Here is a 19727-nt window from a genome sequence, read left to right on the forward strand (position 1 = left end):
AGAAAATTCAAAAAATGCTCCCCTGCTCTCTTCTTAAAGATGTGTATTATATTTTATTTATCGTTTTAATCCAGCTCGTTTTCGTTGGAGTTTGTGCTACGTTGTGTTTTTGCGTCACAAGCGGAGTTACGTAGTAAAAAAAATCAAAGCTTATTCTGTTCTCGCGATAGTTCGAGTACATCTTGAAAAAAACCGGTGATGTTGAGCGGAGGATTTCGCGGGAAGTGAGACTCTCGCTCCCGGGGAAGGAAGACAATATAAACATTAATACAGGATAACCTCACCGCTGAATTCCGACGGACCACAGCGGCAGGTGGACTTTCCTTCTTCCAAGGTGAGAGCGTTCAATCTGTTTCATCGGTGGAGTCAGTCGACGTGTTTTGAAGGAGATCCCGCGGCTGTCAACCTAGTCTGTCAAATCCCTCTTTATAAATACGCATGGTAGTCGTGCAGTGTGCGTGTAATGGTGACAGGTAGATGACCACTAACCTCTCCCGCTGGGTTCTGCCTCAGGACGGTCATGTTCTCCGACCTGAGCGCCCGGAAGGAGGGCTCCTCTCTGCTCCGCCGCCCGGCCTCCGAGGACCAGGGGCCGGTGTTCGAGCGGTCCTCCCTGGTCTTCACTCCCGGCTCCGAGCGCTTCATAGTCGGGGAGAGGAGCTTCAGTCGCCAGTATGCTCACATCTACGCAGCTCGGCTCATGGAGATGAGGCCTCTGCTGTCAGAGAGAGCCCAGCAGAAGTGGGGTAAGCCCTGCACGTTGTATTGTCTACATCTCGGTGGTTGTTGTGTTATCACATCCATGTATCTCCTCATCTTGTTTGTCTTTTTCCAGGATCCGACGTGCTCATCAGGAATCTGTGTGATCTCCAGATGGGGGAGCAGTGTTGCATTGTGGGCACCGTGTTCAAGCGCATGGAGTTGCAGCCGTCTATCCTTAAAGAGATCAGTGAGGAGGTGGGCAGATGTGCTAAATTCACCATGAATGAAGTGACCTCTGTCGTGCACCATCTCAGTGTTTTCCTTTTCTCTTACAGCACAACCTGCTGCCCCAGCCGGCACGAGCCAAATACATCAGTGACACAGATGAGTTGATTTTGGAAGACGAGCTGCAGAGAATTAAGCTCGAGGGCAAAATCGACAGAGACAAGTGTGTCACAGGTCAGCGTCTTGTGTCCAGGACGTCACATAATGATGAGATCTGGGACATATCTCTTGTATGCCATCGTGTTTTCTGTTCTCTCTCTTAGGTACCATTATTGCTATATATGGAGCTGAGAAGAATGATGGGAAGTTCACAGTTGAGGACTTTTGCACAGCTGATCTCCCTTTGCAGACAGCAAGGCCTGTACTCAGCTCAGACAGGTACATAAACAAACACACACAAGTCAAATCCCACTGTTGTGTGAAAATCGATTCTATTGGTCTTGTCTGTTTTCAGGTTTGTGCTCCTGGCCTCAGGACTTGGTCTTGGCAGTATTAATGCCGACAGTATGCTGGGGCTTCAGCTGCTGGTTGACATGGTAACTGGTCAGCTCGGTGACCAGGGGGAGCAGAGCGGGGCAGCAACCATTTCCAGGGTCCTACTGGCTGGAAACCTCCTGAGCCAAAGCACCCAGGACAAGGATGCATCAACGAGGGTATCTCAAAGTCATTTATCCCCGACACACATGTGTTTGCATCTGTAGCGTTACTGTATTTTACCGTCCATCTGTTTTTCAGGCCAAATACCTCACCAAGAAGACTCAGGCTAGCAGTGTGGACGCCATCCGTCTGCTGGATGAGCTGCTGCTTCAGCTCGTGGTGAGTCTACAGCTTCTCTGTCTGTTCAGTTAAGCTCAGAGGACAAAACCTTTCTTACACCTACTATGGTTGTGCAGAGGTGATCATTTAACCATTAATGTATCATTTGTAGAATTAATAGAAAATGTCCTTTGCTCCACTTTCGTGTCACGTCTGCATCTCCCACATACGTGAGACAATGTCTGAGGGTCAAACACACCACTCTCTGTTGTTAGTTTGTTTATCAGTTACAAACAAAGTGTAGGAAATCATACGCAGACTGATGGAACGTTTGTTAGTCTTCTTGCTTTTCATTTTTAATGGTTATGTATAAAATGTTGAGCCCTAATACCAAGAACATTAAACAGTGCAAACTATCAGTTTTTGGCAGAAATGTTGACTTTATTAGTAAAGTTATAGTACCGTGAAGGTTATATTATGGGCTCTAATGTTGTGTGCCACTGCCTTGTGCTGTCCTAGGCCTCTGTTCCAGTGGATGTAATGCCGGGCCAATATGACCCCACCAACTACACCCTCCCACAGCAGCCTCTCCACCGCTGCATGTTCCCCCTGTCTTCAGTGTACCCCACGCTACAGCTGGCATCCAATCCATACCAGGCCAAAATTGATGGAATTAGGTGAGTTCTAATGAACAAATGCGCTTTTGTCCCTCTTGCATTTAAAGTTTTATTTAAAATTTGTGTGACATATGTTAAGGAGCCTGTTCATGTTTCTTTCTACTTAGGTTCCTGGGCACATCGGGACAGAACGTCTGTGACATTCAGAGGTACAGCAGCATGGACAATCACTTGGAAATACTGGAGGAAACTCTACGATTCAGACATCTGGCCCCTACGGCACCTGATACTCTTGGTAAGTCAGAGAAGTGGATGCAGAATAAAAAACGCAACATTCTGTCCAGTATGCTATTAAATCATTCACACTGTTTTCTGTACGTTTTGTCTCAGGTTGTTTCCCATTTTACCAAAAAGACCCTTTCATCTTGCAAGAGTGTCCCCATGTTTACTTCAGTGGCAACGCCCCAAGCTATGGATCCAAGCTCATCAAAGGTCAGTGTTTGAGCTGTTCATCTATACTTTAAAACATGTCGGATGATAAACATGGTCTGAATTTACACATCAAATGGACTGAATATTTACATCACTATCAGTCATATCCTGTTTGAATTGTTTCCCTGTCTTACGTTGTTGTGTCTGTACATCTCCAGGTGCTGATGGCCAGGAAGTCCTTTTGGTTACTGTCCCAGACTTCAGCAGCACCCAAACTGCGTGCCTGGTCAATCTACGCACTCTGGAATGTGAGCCAGTTAGCTTCTCTGCCTTCTCCGCTGATGACGATGAGGAAAGTGAGATGAACATCAGTCACTGAGGAAGGGTCCATATCCACACACACAGTACAGCAAACTGAGACTGAGACCTTAAGACACTATTTGCGAACAGGCAGACTCAGTTTTCTTGACTAGAGGCTAATCAAGTCCACATGTGGCCAATAGTGACAACCAGTGCTAAAATGGTGCTGTCCAGTATCATAAAGGTGAATGAATTCCTATTGAAATTGTCTTATGAGGTTGCTTTTAATGTTTCCTTTTGTTTTTTCATTAGTTTGTAAAAGGCAAACACAAATCACTGTTCACAAATATGCTGAATAAGGAGAACAAAAGCATTTTGTATAAACAAGCCTTTATTTGAAAAATCACTCTTCTAACCATCTGTATCTGAAGACACATGATAGAAGACCCTTCCCCCGCTCCCCTCCCTCTTGACCTTTTAAGCAAGTGTTCATAATGTAAAAAATATTTCTGCCATGGAGGAAGATACTGTAAATAACTCAGCTCTGGTGAAATTAAAACAATGTCATGAATTTGTTTAATGTGCATCCACAATAAACTTTTTTCTTTATTAAAAAACAACTGAATAATGAGTCAGGAAAAATGCAGTTTGAACTGTTAATGGTGAATGTCTGTGAAGAAGCATTGTTTCAAGTGTTAAGTAACAGATACGCTATCTTTATACAATTAATAGAGCTAATATTCTCTACATTCCCATTGCGCTGTTGATTCTTCATCAATCTGCTTGGAGAACAACATGGCAGTGAGAACTACAAGTGGGAAACAGTTGTTTATAGAAACAGGCAGTGTGTGTTTGGTTTAATAGTCATCAATTTTGTACTCGTAGTTATAATCCAGGATGGAGTCTGTGAACCCCCCGGCCGTTGAGGATTGTCCCTCCATTGTGTTCCACGATTCGTACCATGATGTGGTGGTCTCTGGTGTTGTGGGAACTGTGGTTGTTGTTGTTGGGGGTAGCGTTGTCGCTGTTGTCGTCGATCTTAGTCTCATTAGTCTCAGTTGTCGAAGGCGACGGATACGAGCTATTTTGAGCCTCCTTCGCCGCTCAGCCGAATTCCCAGTGTCGCCATCGACCGCACGATGGTTGTTATTAGTAACTGGAGTATAATGTGATCTGCTGTTGCTGTAGCTGAGTCTAATTGGCTTGTTGCCATGGAGGGCCATGATCTGCAGTGAAATAAAGAAATTGCTTCATCAAGTACATGATTGATATGTATTGAGGGGTTGGTCGGATCAGGGTGGATATGTCTTACCTGTTTAATGCGGTCCCAGTTGGACTTGGCCAGGTTGAAGCTGCATGCGGTTGCTCCTGCCTGGTAACCCACCACGCAGAGTTTGGTCACAGAGGAGAAGCCCTCGGCTCGAGCCGTCACACGGTACTCCCCTGGGTTCAGCAGCCTCCAGTAGTCTCCCGTTGAAGCTACAATAACATAGACGGGACACAACATTTAGTTTTTAGCACAGAGGGTCTGTATTATAAGGGGAATAGAGAGGACGTTTTTCACCAGACCTGTAGTGACATCATGGTTTATCCCCTCTACAGACACAGTGGCGTTTGCCACGGGGTTCCCTTGCTGGTCCTTCACAATGCCCCTGATGCCACGATGCACCTAGATAGATAGAGGAGTGGGGAAATGAGCCATGCCACTAGTAGAGATGAAATGCTGTGTACATTATGATCATGGTGACAAATTATTGCAGTATTGTTAAAATGTGCTGTAAGTTTAGAAAAAGCATTGATACACAAACGGAAGTAATATCAACAAGTTTTATATAAAAATATTATGTTTGTTATCAGTAAGAATAATAATATAGCACAAAGACCATATCAAATATGCAGCATTAACATTGAAGAACGAAGGCTTTGGCTCAATAAAGAAGCTTTTTGTTTTTGAAAGAGAACTTTGTGTAATGCAGGTTTGAATGAAACTATAAATAAATAGATCAAATGTGCATAAACAAGTGATGCCATCAATTTTAACAAAATATGAACATCTTAGAACAATACAACCATTTGTACACAAATCCAATCTCAGATGTTGATTCCATGCATAGTGGAGGAGAGAAGGTTGACAAATTGTTACAAACATTAACCCCAAATGTCTGAGGGCCAGGACAAAATTTCAGTTTCTTAAAACAATGCAATTTAGTGACTGTGTATGCCAGCAGTTGCTACCTATGGCCAGAGCTTTAAGAGCTCATGCTATTACAGCATCGACCAAATCACCACAGTAATCACGGTAATTCAAGATTGAAATGGAACAATTAACCATCATGAATTTTACCACAGTACACTGTGAAAACAAATAACAAATTCATCCCTAGCCACCAGATATTAAAGGGCTTGGTTGGTAAATTGAACTGGTCAGGTTGTCGTAATTGGCCGTTCACTTTAGCCAGATATAACCACGCCTATGATGTGTTGCTCAAAGCAAACATGAAAAGAAGTTTAATTAGCATGTTGTAGCACTCTTAAGTACATACTAGATGTAAGCAGTCTGTATTTGTGTTTGTGACTGACCTGCTCCATGAAGATTAGCATGGCTTCTCTGTTCTTATCCCACTCGTACATTAAGTCACTCTGATGGGGGAACTTATCACATCCCAGGAATATGGACAGCTCAAAACAGTTGGTGTGGAGGTAGCTGAAGTCATTCATACCTGGAGAGATGCACAAGCACAAGCATTAACCTCACAGCTCGCAATGCACACATTGTCCACGAGGGTGTGCTGTAACCACATACAGACAGTTATAATAAACCCAGAGGCTTCTACTCACTGCCTGTGATTGGCCTCCATTTGGCCCGGTTGACCATGCCATGACCACCTCCAGCATTGTCTCCCTGGCAGGAGCCGTGGTAGGTGTGTGTCATGGTCAGGTGTGTGGAGGCGTAGGAGACAGCCAGCCACCTGAAGAGGGACTCGTCTGCAATCACCCGGGCCTCTTCCTCAGGCTCGGAGTACTGGTAGCCAGCGCTTCTTCCTCTGTCATCTTCCTCTTCCTCTCTGCGTTCGACACCTTGGTTGTTGTCGTAGCCGTGGTCGTAGCCCTGGTCGTAGCCACGGTTGTCATACCCTCGGTCATGACCTTGATCGTATCCACGGTCGTTACCTTGATCGTAACCACGGTCGTTACCTTGATCGTAACCACGGTCGTTACCTTGATCGTAACCACGGTCGTATCCATGCTCGTACCCACGGTCATCATACCCACGGTCTTGACCTTGGTCATACCCATGACCCCTCTGTTCCTCCTCTGGCTCTGGCTCTGCATATCCCCTACTTCTCCAGTCTTCCTCTGGCTCCTCTTGGTAACCCCTTCCCCACTCTGTCGCATCAAATCCTTCCTCCTCATACCTGTAAGAAATGATTTCTAGTTGAATAATGTAACTTGATTGTAACTGCAGCAGTAGAGAGAAAAAGGGATAATTATAGTTTTTGAAATAAACGTGTGTGAAACAGGAAAACAAGCAGGGAGCAGGTCTTACTGTCTCTTCTTGCGGCTGTGGGGCTGCTGGCTCACGGCAGGCTTGTTGAGACGTAAGCTGTCATAAGGATAAGCCACAATTCTCTCCCCGCCCTGGAAGTTCGCACCCAACACAAATGGATGGTTTTTCATCCAGGAGATTATGGCCCTGGTTTCCACTGCAATCTGGAACAACAAACAGGAAGGTCAGGATCAGACGTGGAAGGAAACCCCAGCACAGTATACTTACAACTGGTGACAGGTCGCCTTAGCTGAAGGTTTTAATCCTCAGCATTTGTGATTGGTGAGTTGTGATACCCTCGTCCTTACCGAGGTGTTGGTCTCGAAGCCTTCTGGTATGGGCACATGATGGTTGGGGGTCAGCTTTGGCACCATTCCCTTATCTTCAGCATCCCACAGGATTCCGCTCAGGTCAGGGAAGTTCTGGAAGATGTCAAAGCCATCCTCAGTGAAGTGTCCGGTGGTCACGCTACTGAGCTCCGATCCCTGCGAATCCAGAAATTGTATGAAGGAATCATTTCTTTTTCAGGTTTTTTTTGGTTTGCTGCTTAATTGCAAACTTGAACTTTTTTCCACCAACCGCTTCGAAAGCTTCGTTCTGTCCATCAGGGTTGAGCGAGGGCACCAGGTGGATGCGTATTCCCTCCACCAGCCGCTGGACTCTGGGGTTTCTGTCTTTGTACTCTTTGCACAGATACTGCATGAGAAGAAGAAGCATCTCGCGACCTGTCGCCTCGTTTCCATGGAGACCTGCCGTGAAGCGAAATTCCGGCTCACCTGCGCAGACGGACAGACACGATTGTAGCTGTTTGTCTGTTAACCATAATCCTCATACATCCAACTGGTGTTTATTAGGATTAACTGGAATCATGGCTGGTGCCAAGACACAACACTGCAGTTTTAATTTCCACCAATAATAATTTTAGTGTTAGATAGTCTGAAAGACAACAGCTGGTTGTGCATCTGCTTGGAAAGAACACATGTTTTTGAGGGTTTTATTTTGGTATTGCGCTTATATGATAAAAATAGATTGTGATAAAAATCATCAAATCTGATCAAAGTGCCTGTTTCATGGTCCTGTAAACAAATTCCCACCTATTTCGTGCTCTGTGGGGTTGCCAGAGATGACGATGGCCATGATATCCAGTCCCTTGGAGCTGCGGCCCAGGCTGTAGATGCTGGTGATGTTGGGACACTCTTCATTCACTGACTTCATAAGCTGTGGGATGTGGGATAGTAAACTTAATGCGCAAGTACTGTCATTGTTTTCATGTTAATAATGAAAGAGCTGATGATTGAAATTGTATTAGCGTATAACGGCTGTGTGGCCCTCTGGTGATTGAAATACCTAATTGTGAAGCGAAGGGCCTTCTGCAGTGGTTTTAATATGAGTTCATATTTAAGTGGATTAAAGAAGATCTCCGGGATCAGTGTTCAACTTTTCCTGGGAATTTCATTTGTTTTAATCGAAGGATTTTCTATGGAATTTAATCAGCTGGTGGATATTAAGGGGCCGTGCAGGGATACTCACTGCAACCATTTCTGAGTAGCTGTGATGTTTGAACTCCAAGTAATCCACCGGAGTCACTTCATTTTGCCTGATCTGTACATCAGCTGGATCTGTGAGGCAGAGGGGAACAACATACTTTTTTTATATATTGTGTGTGTTTTATTGTGTGCGTGCATGTACTGGTGGGTTTACGAAGCTCACCAAGCCTTGGGCAGCCCAGGACCTCCAGCCTCATACACAGAGAGCCGTTCCAGCTCTGAGGGATGATCCGGATGTAGCGGGCCACCACAGGATGTGCCAGCTGGTTCATCACTGGAGTGTCCTTATCGCTATTTGCAAAGAACAGCTGGAACGAGAACGTGCAGACCGGAGGGAAGCAAGTCAGGGAGGGATGGATTGCACACAGTGGACAGGGAAGTGAGAAGACTTCAGGTTAACTCACCCAGTCAGCGTATCCATCGTGAATGGTGGTCCATTCTCTGCTGTCATTGCTGAACGCCAAGAAGTATGATGTCACATAGTCACTCCTGCAACAAGACAAGGTGCAGCAACATGATGAATTCAGGAATGGAAGATAAAGTGTGTAAGTGTGTGCAGTGTGTGCTGTGTGTGTGTCTCACTCATTCCGGGAGTCTCGTCCCTGAGTGATGACTCCTGTGAACTCTGTGTCCTTGCGAGCATCGATCTCAAACCAGTGGATTCTGTCCTCTGAGTTTGCACACCACGCTCCACCTCTCATGTTGTCTACATCGTCAGAGCCCTAAGAACCACAGAGGCCAGAAGACATGCTGGTTACTTTGACTAACACAAACTCCATTTCTATTTTTGAGAAAATTCACACTCGGCGCACAGGAAAGCTTAGAGTAAAAACTAAAAAACAGCAGTGATAAGTATAAAATTGATCTTTGGGGCAGATACAGATATTAGGGAGTAAAACATTTCTGTTACCGGTACCAGCCAATATCTATATTAAACAAAAGTGTCAATGATTCCTAAGATGTTGTTATGAAACTGTTATGCCAAAGAAAAGAATTTGAGGCTTGATATTTTACAGTTTAATTATTAACGTTATTATGAATAAGTATACTAGATAAGAGAAAACGCAAATACAACCAAATATATAGAACCTTTTATTACATAAAACATAAATGCGAATCTCTCTGTCTATTTTTGTCGGAAAAATAAAGTTTTCATATCCCCAAGCTTAAAGGCTCATTCATATCAGCCAATATTATCGGCCATCCGATATATCTGTGGGACTCTAATAGGCAGAGCAAGACTTATTAACTAAGCTGCTAAAATGATTATTATATACTTTAAAGATCACTGAGCATAAGTTACCAAAGCAGCTTCTGGAAGTGACTCAGTAATTATATATAAATATGTGGTTGGTAGCTGGTGTTTATATCAATGTATTGCAGTATGACAGTTAAAATGTGTATATATATATATTTATATATATACAGTATATACTGTACATGATGAGTCTTGCCCTGATCATGTACCTGCATGTTGAGTCGTGCTCTCGAAGGTCCAAAACTATACTCAGACATAGAGGAGGCTAGAAGCTGGTCTGGCTCGATCCTGTGGGACTCCAGCCCCAGTGGAGGACACTCTGCCACGCACACACACACACAACAGAGAGATACAACAATGTGTTATTTGCATTAGCAAAGCTTCTGTAATGTAGATCTAGTTTTTATGTCGTTTAGATTTAAGCAGACGTTTGACTCACTCTTAGGCTCTTTGTAGACACGTGGTCTGTTCCTGGCCCGCTCCTCGGCCTCCTTCAGCTTCTGCGTTCTCTCTGGTAGAGGTCAGGAAAAAAACTGCCTTAATGCAAAATGCACCGACTTGGCGGAATATTTCGGCTCTCTGACCAGAAATGATCCAGGAACTCATAATGTTTTTCACTACATTTGCCAACAATCTGCGAAAGCTGAGGGGCAGTAAAAAAAGAGAAAAGAAAATCCCAGATGTTGTGATTTACTTTCCAGTCTCTGAGTGTGCTCTGATCAAACTCAGATCATCCTGACGCAAAGAGTTTACTATTGAAGAGAATTCCCATTTATCACCATCATTATTCGAATTCTTACAGTGAAGTTCAGTGCTGGCAGTACGGCTGCCAGAAGCCTTACCGACAGTAGGAGTGTAAAACATGTTGTAAGTCACTGATTGTTTACACATGCACAAGCAGACATACACGTGCATGGATTAACATAAGGATACATGTCGGTGCAGAGACATATCTGTGATTGTTTTTATTAGTCCATGAAGCCTTAGGTCTGCCTAAGGCTTTATTCACACTTTCCTTGAGTCTGCAACTCCGCAGAGTTTGTCAAAGGGAACTACCCACAGTTCATAGCGTTGTGACGTGGGTACAAAAACCCCCAGCAATGTTACAGTAAACAAACAAGCATGGAAGGAGTAACCAATTCTTACATTGACGTTACAGGAAATATAAGTATAAACACACAGCTATGTGCTGATGCATAGCCAGAATGTGTGTGTAGTTGCTTGTCATATTGATTTTGTATTTTTGCATAATGATGCTTTTTTTCCCCCAAAAAAGAGTAAAGTAATTATTTCAAAATGGCCTCTCGTCCACTTGAGAGTCTGAAACATGAACTCTCTGTGGCCAATAACAGTGATATTGTACAAATGTTCAAGTTGTACCTTTCTTTTTCTAGTGTCTTTACATATTTATATACTTTCATTTTTGTAAATTGTGTAACTAATGTTTATTCACAAATACTACATCATATTCCTTGTATGTGTAATCCACTTGGCAGTAAACCCTGACTGTGATTGTGAACATGACACCAGGCAGTCGGTCCCTTAAGCCCCTTGGCTGAGAACAAAGTAAACAGCGTAAAACAAAATGTCCTAAACCTGTCACAGTAACGTATTGTTGAGCAATGTGCAGCTGTCCCGTTCCTGTTTATACAATTTGAATCCCTCTCTGCCTCTCACACGCAGTCACATACCGGTTTATGTGAGATAAGTCAGTGAGGGTTCAGAGCTTCAGACCTGAGGGGGAACATTGGGATTCAGCCTCAGAAACGTCTAATCTTTTGTGAGCTCCACCTTGAACCCATATGTCAGTGAGGCGTGCACACAGCATCTGCCCTACTGACACGGTACTGACACTCTTGTATATCATCGGCTCCAGGCTCGACCTCTCAACTACCAGCCAACATCTCTGCACACAGCCGACACAAAAAAGAGCTCAATGTGATGTGAACACAACACTACAACATCTCCCTTCTCTTTCTTTATCAGTCCCTCTAATCCCCTCCATGCGTATCATTGTCAGCTCACCTCGCCCTCTCACCCTCTTTGCTCACAAGAGATTTCTCAATTTTCATACAGACTTAATCTCCCATTTTGCTTTGGAAGAATGAACGTTTGTTCCCGTCACGCAAGTCAAGGTAAGCAACAAAAGGCTCGCTGTTGGAAATCACATCTGCATTCTCTTCCAAACAGAAATGTGATCCAAGGGAGCGGTCACCTTTGAGCTGTCCTCTACTTTGGCTGCTGAGGTCAGAGGTCACGTTCTTCGCTTTTGCAACGACATCATCGCATGTCGTGGGACGCGTTCGGTGTTATGTAAGTAAAGAAAAGATCCACATCTGGGTTCTCTTACCTCTCTCTTCCCTCTCTCTCTCCTTCTTTGCTCTCTCCCTCTCCTTCTCCACCCATTTATCGTCTGTCTCGTCTTCTTTTCTCCCTGAGGAAGGAAAATTATAAAACCACAGTTTTATAGTGATATCTATAAACACGGCGACCCCACGCACAGCAGTGTATAGGCATTCTGTCTGGGGTTTTTAAGTCATTACGAGCCACAAACAGTAAATCTGGAAGGTTGTTGACCCGGCTGCTGTTTATTCCTTTTCCTTGCTGTTTGCTTTGTTGACAGAAGCCTCAATGGAGCCTGAACAGTAGATCTAAGGATCTCATTTAAAACATTTGTGTATGACTGTGTGTATGTGAATGTGTTAGTGCATACTCATTCCATATTCGTCGTATTCATCATACCACGTCCCCTCGTCTGGGGGAGTGGCTGTGGGCTCCTCTGTGCAAAAGAAAAAAAAAGAGACAATTAATTCACTCAGGCACCACTACATCAAAAGGGAGAATTAAAGAGATTAACTGGTTTAATCTGCACAGTTTTACAGGTTAGCACAGCCCTGGTTTACTCCACCACATGAAATGTAAAGTGTTTGGATGCCTCTGCAACGCCTACCATGATTAAGTTGTTAAATCTTTAATTTACATTTACAAGAATCATAACACAGTTGTAATATGATGACAGGGTTTTTTTTTTTTACTCCACAACAAGACTATTGAACGTTTTGTTGACTGTGTGGAACAAAGCTAGCCCACGCACTCCTCTCTGTAAAGAAGGTTAGTTCACAGACTCACTATAATGTTACGCCCATGTGCTGAATCACTCATGAGTTCTCATCTGCTCTTGGCGTTAAGGCACAGAGAGAATGGACACTTCATCTGCATCTCAACATTAGATACAAATGTACTTCCCTGATTGGGAAGTTGACATGGATTGATGGATATTAACTGGATTTCTCGAGTCAAAGCAGTTACCTGTTAGAGTTTCCACTACGATTTCAGGGCTGACCTCTTTACCATCAGGGAATGGAAGATTGTCTGGCTCCTCAACTGCGAGAGTGGAGTGGAAAGAAAAAGAGAAGGTCAAACACAGTCTGAGGAGCAGGGGAATGTAAAGAAAAGAGCCTGTGATGGGCCAGTGTTGATGAATCAGTGGAAATGCTGGAAGAGCAGAGGTTCAGTTCAGTATGCTGGAAACACAGAGTAATGAGAACATGTCCAGTCTGGAGCAGACGAGTGTCACAGAGCCACACAACGCACAGTTTCCAGCATCTGATCCTGCGGAAAAATGAAACGTCATCTGCTGACCTCAGGTGGTCGACGGCTGGAAGAGATAGCTGCAGTCAAACAAGTTTTCAGCATGAAGGTTGCATTGAGTAAACCACATTAGTCACCAGGTTTTAGTTATTTGGCCTTGTTTAAAAAGGTTGTGGTCGTTAGAGGGCTGTATGTGTTAGATTTCAGCAAGTGGACGTCACTGAATTACATCCTCTGTAGCCATAGACACATTAAACCCACAATAAAACTGTATTATTCTTACATGGTTTTGTGCCTTGTCATTTAAATTCAGTTTCACAGGATTACTCAACCTCTAAACAGAGAACAAATTGTTCAGCTAGCATACACGCCCCCTCCCCAAACCCCAAAAAATCTCTATTTAAAATGAAAAATTTCAAACCAGTCTCTTGTTTCAATAACAGCGTGTGAGTCATAATCGTTTTTGATCTGTGACTCATCCCAAAGATGTCTTCTGTTGTTTAGCTGTGGAGCCATTTTAGAACCTGCTCTCTACAATGTGTGTTGAAATCATGTCCAGCTGATGGTTCACTCATCTGATCAGATCAAGTTGTTGGAGTTAGGTCCATACCCATTACCCAGCATGCACTGTGAATGGGTTCAAATGTTCTAGAACGCTTCTACTAATGTGACTCATTAACTGGAAATGAAATTTGACAACTTTGCAGTAAAACCAGAAGCTGTTGACTCAACTTAATTTATCAGGCATGACTACTTTAGACTTTTAAGTTCCCCGACAAATATTAAGTAGTAACCTGAACTAGAAAAGTTAAGTTTAATTGTACAAACAGCACAAAAAAGTGTTGATTACCAAAATAACTTCAATTTATTTGTGTCTTACCAATAGAGTATTTTTTTAAGTTGGCACCCACTGTCTTTTTCAGAATACCTTGTTAAACTCAGCTGGCACAACTTGACGCTTAAGTTGAGTAAATTCTGGATGCCTTATGTTTTTTGTTTTCTCAGCTTACGCATGTAAATCATTTTTCATTGCGGCTACAATGACTCCACAGACGTAATCATAGTTTCCTCTTGTGCCTTGTAAACTGTCACCCCACAAACATCCTCAATTAAAACAAAGCAGGAAGAAACAAAGATTCAGACTTACATGTGGAATCCCAGTAATCATTGTCATCTGTCCCAGCCTTCCCATCAACCTCAGGGGCAGGGGGTGTTGGATCCACCTCTTCCCAGTTGGGATCATAGTTATCCGTCACAGGATTGTCTGGTTCTTTCTCATCTGGTGTCCAATAGTCATCGTAGATGTCAGGCGCTAGAGTGGACAGATCTTTCCCGTCAGGTTTCCAGTAGTCATCATAGATGTCGGGTGTTGGGGTGGACGGATCTTTCTCCTCTGGTTTCCAGTAGTCATCGAAGGCGTCGGGCGCTGGCGTGGACGGATCTTTCTCCTCTGGTTTCCAGTAGTCATCATAGCCGTCTACCACAGGGGGGGTAGGGTCTCCCTCGTCCGGCTTCCAGTCGTCATACGGAAGGTCTGTGGTGGGAATCTCTGGCTGAGGCCTGGATGCCGTTGGCTCAGCCTCCCAGTAGTCATCTTCCGGTTTCCAGTAATCATTGTCTGACAGAAAAAACAAATGGAAAGACTGATGGCTGCAGACAGGTTCAAATGTCTGAGCAAAAATATTTTTGAAGGATTCACAACTTATACTTATCTATATTTTTACTCAATTGGGTTTTAAATGGGAAGTGACTGAAATGTGGAAACCTTAAAACAACCATGTAGGAATGGAAGGTTAAGTAAAGGGGGAAGTTGTTTATTCTATAATTTTCCTGAGAAGAGGGTATTTGGCAGAGCACCCACGGTTCATTTTCACATCTCATATTACAATTTATTTTATTACCTCATATCAACTTTAGTCCAGACTGAGAGACTGGTGTGTAATGCCAGTTGAACCTAATACTTCCTCCAGCCACTCGCCTCAAGCTGGGATGAGGATTGGGCTGCAGAGATCTGGTGAACTAAGTTTTTATCAGACTCCACACCTCCAAATGCTTTTCTTTTTCATTTTTCAAACTTCTGCTCTTCGTACCCAGCCAACGCTGACTCAAGTGAAATCACTTGAAGCATTTAATCAGACTTGAAACAGCTCCCTCTGGAACCACAAAAGGCTTTTTATACAACTATGACAGTACCTCTCACTGAGACCCGTAAACAAACTCTGACGTGCTACTTGGGTGGAGTCCCCCTTTAAATCCTTCATGCTTTGCCTTTTTTTTTACTATTAATGATGGAAATAGTTGCCCTAACTCAGCTCTATACTTTGAGATAATAAGGGGAGAGTTTTACGCCATGGCCTGTGTCCAGATAGATTCCTAATTATGCTATGCAGGGATTTGAAAATATGCAAACTGATCTGTAAAATTGAATCCCCCCCTCCAACCCCAAGTGTTGGTGCCACTCACCAGTATCAGGATAGCTGTAGTCTGTGTACGGCTCCGGCTCCGGCTCAGTCGGGGTGGCTGGCGGCAGCAGACGACACAACACAGGGTCAGTGGCATTCATCTCAAGTCACAGTCACTGAAGCAGGTCAAAGCTGTGTCCTCACCTGTGGTGGTCGGTGGCAGAGTTGTGGTCGTCTGCCTGTCCTTCTTCTTTCCCTTCTTGTCAGTTTTGGGCTTCCTGGTGGCGTTGGGGTCCTTCGGCTCTTTGTTCTTCTTCTTGTCCTTCTTCTTCTTCTTGCCTTCCTCAGGTGCTCGCCTCACTCTGCCCACAACACCTGGACAGATGTGGAAATCAAAGGGAGGAGATAACGCTTTAATTTATGCTACTTTTGTAACCGTAAGTACATACAGTACCATTCATGATCGGAATAACATCTGATTAATAAATCGATATTACATTTTCCCAAATTCTCCCACACAAATCCCCTGTCGTCAGTGGTGGGAGATAAAATGTGTTTACTTCACTACTGCACTAAAGTACATGTTTTGTGTATCTGCACTACTTATTTTTAGGTACTTTTCAATTTTACTCCATATCAGCAAGTATCTGTAGATCTATTTTCTACTCCACTACATCTTTACAATGCTTTGCGTTACACCAAGAGGCCAGGGACCAGACTCAGATGTTACAAAATGTGAAAATACAACATTTTCAGGAGCATCATCTGCAGCTTTCTTTTATTAATTGTCTGTATTATTATTTGTTGAATCAAACAAAATATACAGAAGGTAGATACGGATGTAGTACACTGTTCAATTAGGGAATAGGCTACAAATAGTTCTACTTTCAATTCTAAGAGTACCTCCACCACTGCCTGTCATCATTTACAAAAGAACAACAAGCAAGTCACAATGTGCAAATAACAACTAGACCCAAAATCATTAATCAATGAAAGTAGATTCACAATAAGTAAAACTCAGAGTTATATTAATGATCAATGTGTTTGAGAATTAATCAACAATTTCTCTCCTGCAATGTCAAATCACGGCAGGAGGAAAATCCAGACACATTTCAGTGGTTGCTTGAGGTCCATCAGAATTCCCCCCTGAGGTCGTCTGAAGTCCTGAGTGGCTTTCATGGAAAACACTTCTCTCTCTCTTTCCATTAGTTCTGCTCCATTCACCACAATCCACTTTTAATGCCATAAAACCCATCCAGATACGCAATAAATACATCACTCTCACCTCAGCAACATCTTACCATGAAAGGCCTCAGCTGGACTTATTCAAGAGCTGCGTTGGAGTGGTACATATGAAGTTACGTTAGAATTTAGGCTTATCTTTAAAGTGTATTAGTCATAAAAAAACCCTACTCTTGTAGCTTTGGAGTCAGCATTAATCATACTGGGTAACAGAAGCAGATGCAGTGGAAAAGTTCAGTGTCATAAAAATCTGTGTGCAAGATGCTCCACTCAGTGTCTTCCTGTCTGGTTTGAAAAAGGCCAGAGAGAGAGAAAGCCCTATGTCCAGTCCTCATTGCTGTGGAGACGCAGCAGTGGACAGGTGTGTGTGTGCTCGGACTTTCTCATGCCTGAGCTGTCACCGACCAAATGTGTGTGTTTGTGTCTGTGTTTGCTCTTCCATGCTGTGTCAGAACGCAGACCATTCCTCAACAGCTTTGATGTCTCGTCTGTGTAACATAACAGCAGGGCCGGTTCTAGCCATATGGGAAACCCTGGGCAGGACAAGGATTTGGTGCACCCCCACCCCCCCTAGCTTCCAACGTGCAGTGGTTGTAGATTTGCTTAAATACAGTACTTAAGTACAAATCCACAATTACTGTTACTCTACTTGCATATTTATATTTTATTCAATTTCATTCTCATACTGCACAAAATCTGAGATCTAAATATTTTCACCCACTACATTTGTCTGACAGCTTTAACCCTGAGGAGAACTTGGCTATTTTGGCAGTTTTTGAATATCTACATCTTCAGCACATCATTGTCTATATGACCAGATAATGAAGTCTTTCCTTTGATGTAGTATATCAACATATTGAACCAAAAGTGAACAATACAGATCAGATGAATATAATATAATATCATATTATCTAAAAAGCTTTTAAATAACAACACTTTTTTATTTATATATATATAACAGAGCTTTGTTTTTTCCCCATCCTCTCCCTCAGATTAATCTGGTGTCCCTGTATATATATCTGTTATTAAAGCAGTTCAAACTGTTTCCACTACGCTGCTACACATCAATGTGTCTGTATTAATGATATAAACATGTCCTGTTTAATAAGTCACCAGTTAGATGGACCAAAGAAACATTTCAATTGTAGGCTAATTTGACTTAAATAGGATTTTTCATGTAGGACGTTTATTTTTAATGGAGAATTTTTACATCGCTGAAACTTTTATTTGAGTAAAGTATCTGATTACTTAAAGTCAACTATGAAAATGTGTTTTTTTATGGTTAAAATGATGATTTTCTCCACTGACCTGTCTGTGCAGCCTCCTCTGTGTCTCTTCTGGCCTTGCTGCGGCTTCCTAGTGGGTTGGGGTCCTCTGCAAGTCCCTGCTCTTTTTCTGGATCATCCAGGGACTCATTTGGCAGGTGATCCTCTGCCCGCCGGCCCCCTTCGGCCTGCCGGAGAGAAACTATCCCCCCAGCACTCTCCCCTCCTCTGGGTATCAACAGGCAGCACAGGGCCAGCAGAGCCACTGACACCACCACAGTCTGGCTTTTCATACCTGCTGCTCTTCCAACTGCACAGTCCTTTGGTTTGGAGTTTTAAAACTTTTGTCTGTCAGCCGTCCAACGCTGAAACCACTGATTCTATGCTCCACCAGATGATATATTTCACCGTCTCTTCCTCTCTGTCCTTTCCATGTGATCCACGCTCCTGCAGGGGAATCTCTGCTGCTCCACGCGTCCCCTCAACCACAGTGTCAACCAGTCACAGAATGGGCTAGACAGAGATGGAGTGGGAGGGGGGTAGGGACAGGCAGGGAGGGAAGGGAGGTGGGTTATAGAGGGAGACAGAGAGCGAGAGAGATACAGAGCAAAGCAGCAATTCAGTCCAATGAATGGACTTGGCTCCTAATTGCCCTGCAGCGACGGTCAGCTGCAATAATAAGTGTATGGCCAGAGGATCCCCTTCACCTGGCTGACGAGTCAGAACAGGTGCAAGGCTCAGACAGGAGATGGAGGAGGAGGAGGGTGAGTGATGAGGGAGGGCAGGTGAGGCCTCAGACTACAGGGTGTACACACCTCCTGCCTTAGAGAGAGAAGAGTCACCTCCTTTTCGTCTGCAGCTCCCGTTGAATTCCTCGGTGGAGAGCGTTAGCCCTGCAGACTCAACGAGCAGAGCAGCAGGAGAGAGGAGTGACTCCCCTGGACACAGAATTCCACAAGAGGAGGAGGGGAGAGGGGCTGAAGGGGCTGAAACAATTTTCCTGTGTGTGTGTGTGTGTGTGTGTGTGTGTGTGTGTGTGTGTGTGTGTGTGTGTGTGTGTGTGTGTGTTAACAAAACCAAATGCCACTAATCATCAGAGAGAGAGAGAGGTATTCAAAAGAAATGAAAACAAGAAGGAGTGGAGCATGAATTCCATTTTCAGTCAAGAGCTTGTTTTGGTTGGGAATGAATCTTTGGTGTCTGTCTCTTGTTGTTTTACTTTCTTAGAAAAAGCTAAGGCAGGGTAGGGGGCCATGAAGAAACACACACACACACACACACACACACACACACACACACACACACACACACACACACACACACACACAAAGGAACATTTTTGAGCAGATGACAGAGTTATAATCTGTTAGATATGGTGTTTTCTTTGCCATCCCCTCTCTTCCTCTTAAGAGGGGGGCCTGTCATCAGTTTATTTAGCCACAAGTTTAGTCATGGCAAACTTCTAGCTCTCCCTCGTAATCCAGAGCACTTTATTCTCAGGATGTGATCATGCAATTCCAGGTAAGATATGTAAAATAAGATATATAAGATAAGATATTAGGCAGAAATTACAACATTGAAAGTGAAATCTCCAAATTCTCCATAAAATCGGGTAAATTCTAAGAAGTAAGGAAGAAGAAAATTAACCTGGGCCACAAAAAAAGAGAAAAATGGCCAATTATGCATGCAGACACTACCATTTTTCTAATAACGTTATTGTCCTCGTCATTTCATGGTGGACTGTTTATTATCCAGTGAGGCCTAATGAATGAAGCATTGTACT

At 43.5% G+C, this 19727-nt stretch overlaps 2 protein-coding genes across 2 annotated transcripts; one reads left to right on the plus strand and one right to left on the minus strand.

Moving 5' to 3' along the window:
* The first annotated feature begins 219 nt into the window (after nucleotides 1-219).
* Nucleotides 220-3740, plus strand: pold2 (polymerase (DNA directed), delta 2, regulatory subunit). The gene is made up of 11 exons (XM_061072407.1): nucleotides 220-334; nucleotides 514-746; nucleotides 836-957; nucleotides 1038-1161; nucleotides 1251-1365; nucleotides 1442-1640; nucleotides 1723-1803; nucleotides 2263-2420; nucleotides 2528-2655; nucleotides 2751-2852; nucleotides 3011-3740. The coding sequence occupies exons 2-11, from the start codon at nucleotides 521-523 to the stop codon at nucleotides 3169-3171; spliced, it is 1416 nt and encodes a 471-aa protein (XP_060928390.1). The 5' UTR covers nucleotides 220-334; nucleotides 514-520; the 3' UTR covers nucleotides 3172-3740.
* On the minus strand, nucleotides 3466-18859 carry aebp1b (AE binding protein 1b). Its single transcript, XM_061072405.1, has 22 exons — nucleotides 17988-18859; nucleotides 15642-15812; nucleotides 15499-15555; nucleotides 14183-14653; nucleotides 12754-12828; nucleotides 12158-12223; nucleotides 11795-11878; nucleotides 9884-9955; nucleotides 9654-9763; nucleotides 8769-8908; nucleotides 8591-8675; nucleotides 8350-8494; nucleotides 8170-8258; nucleotides 7734-7857; nucleotides 7219-7415; nucleotides 6948-7124; nucleotides 6640-6803; nucleotides 5931-6508; nucleotides 5673-5812; nucleotides 4662-4761; nucleotides 4405-4571; nucleotides 3466-4318 (listed from the first exon to the last, which is right to left on the minus strand). The coding sequence occupies exons 1-22, from the start codon at nucleotides 18235-18237 to the stop codon at nucleotides 3950-3952; spliced, it is 3831 nt and encodes a 1276-aa protein (XP_060928388.1). The 5' UTR covers nucleotides 18238-18859; the 3' UTR covers nucleotides 3466-3949.
* Between the last annotated feature and the right edge of the window lie 868 nt (nucleotides 18860-19727).

Source organism: Limanda limanda, chromosome 5 (assembly GCF_963576545.1).
Source record: "Limanda limanda chromosome 5, fLimLim1.1, whole genome shotgun sequence".
Classification (NCBI taxonomy): domain Eukaryota; kingdom Metazoa; phylum Chordata; class Actinopteri; order Pleuronectiformes; family Pleuronectidae; genus Limanda; species Limanda limanda.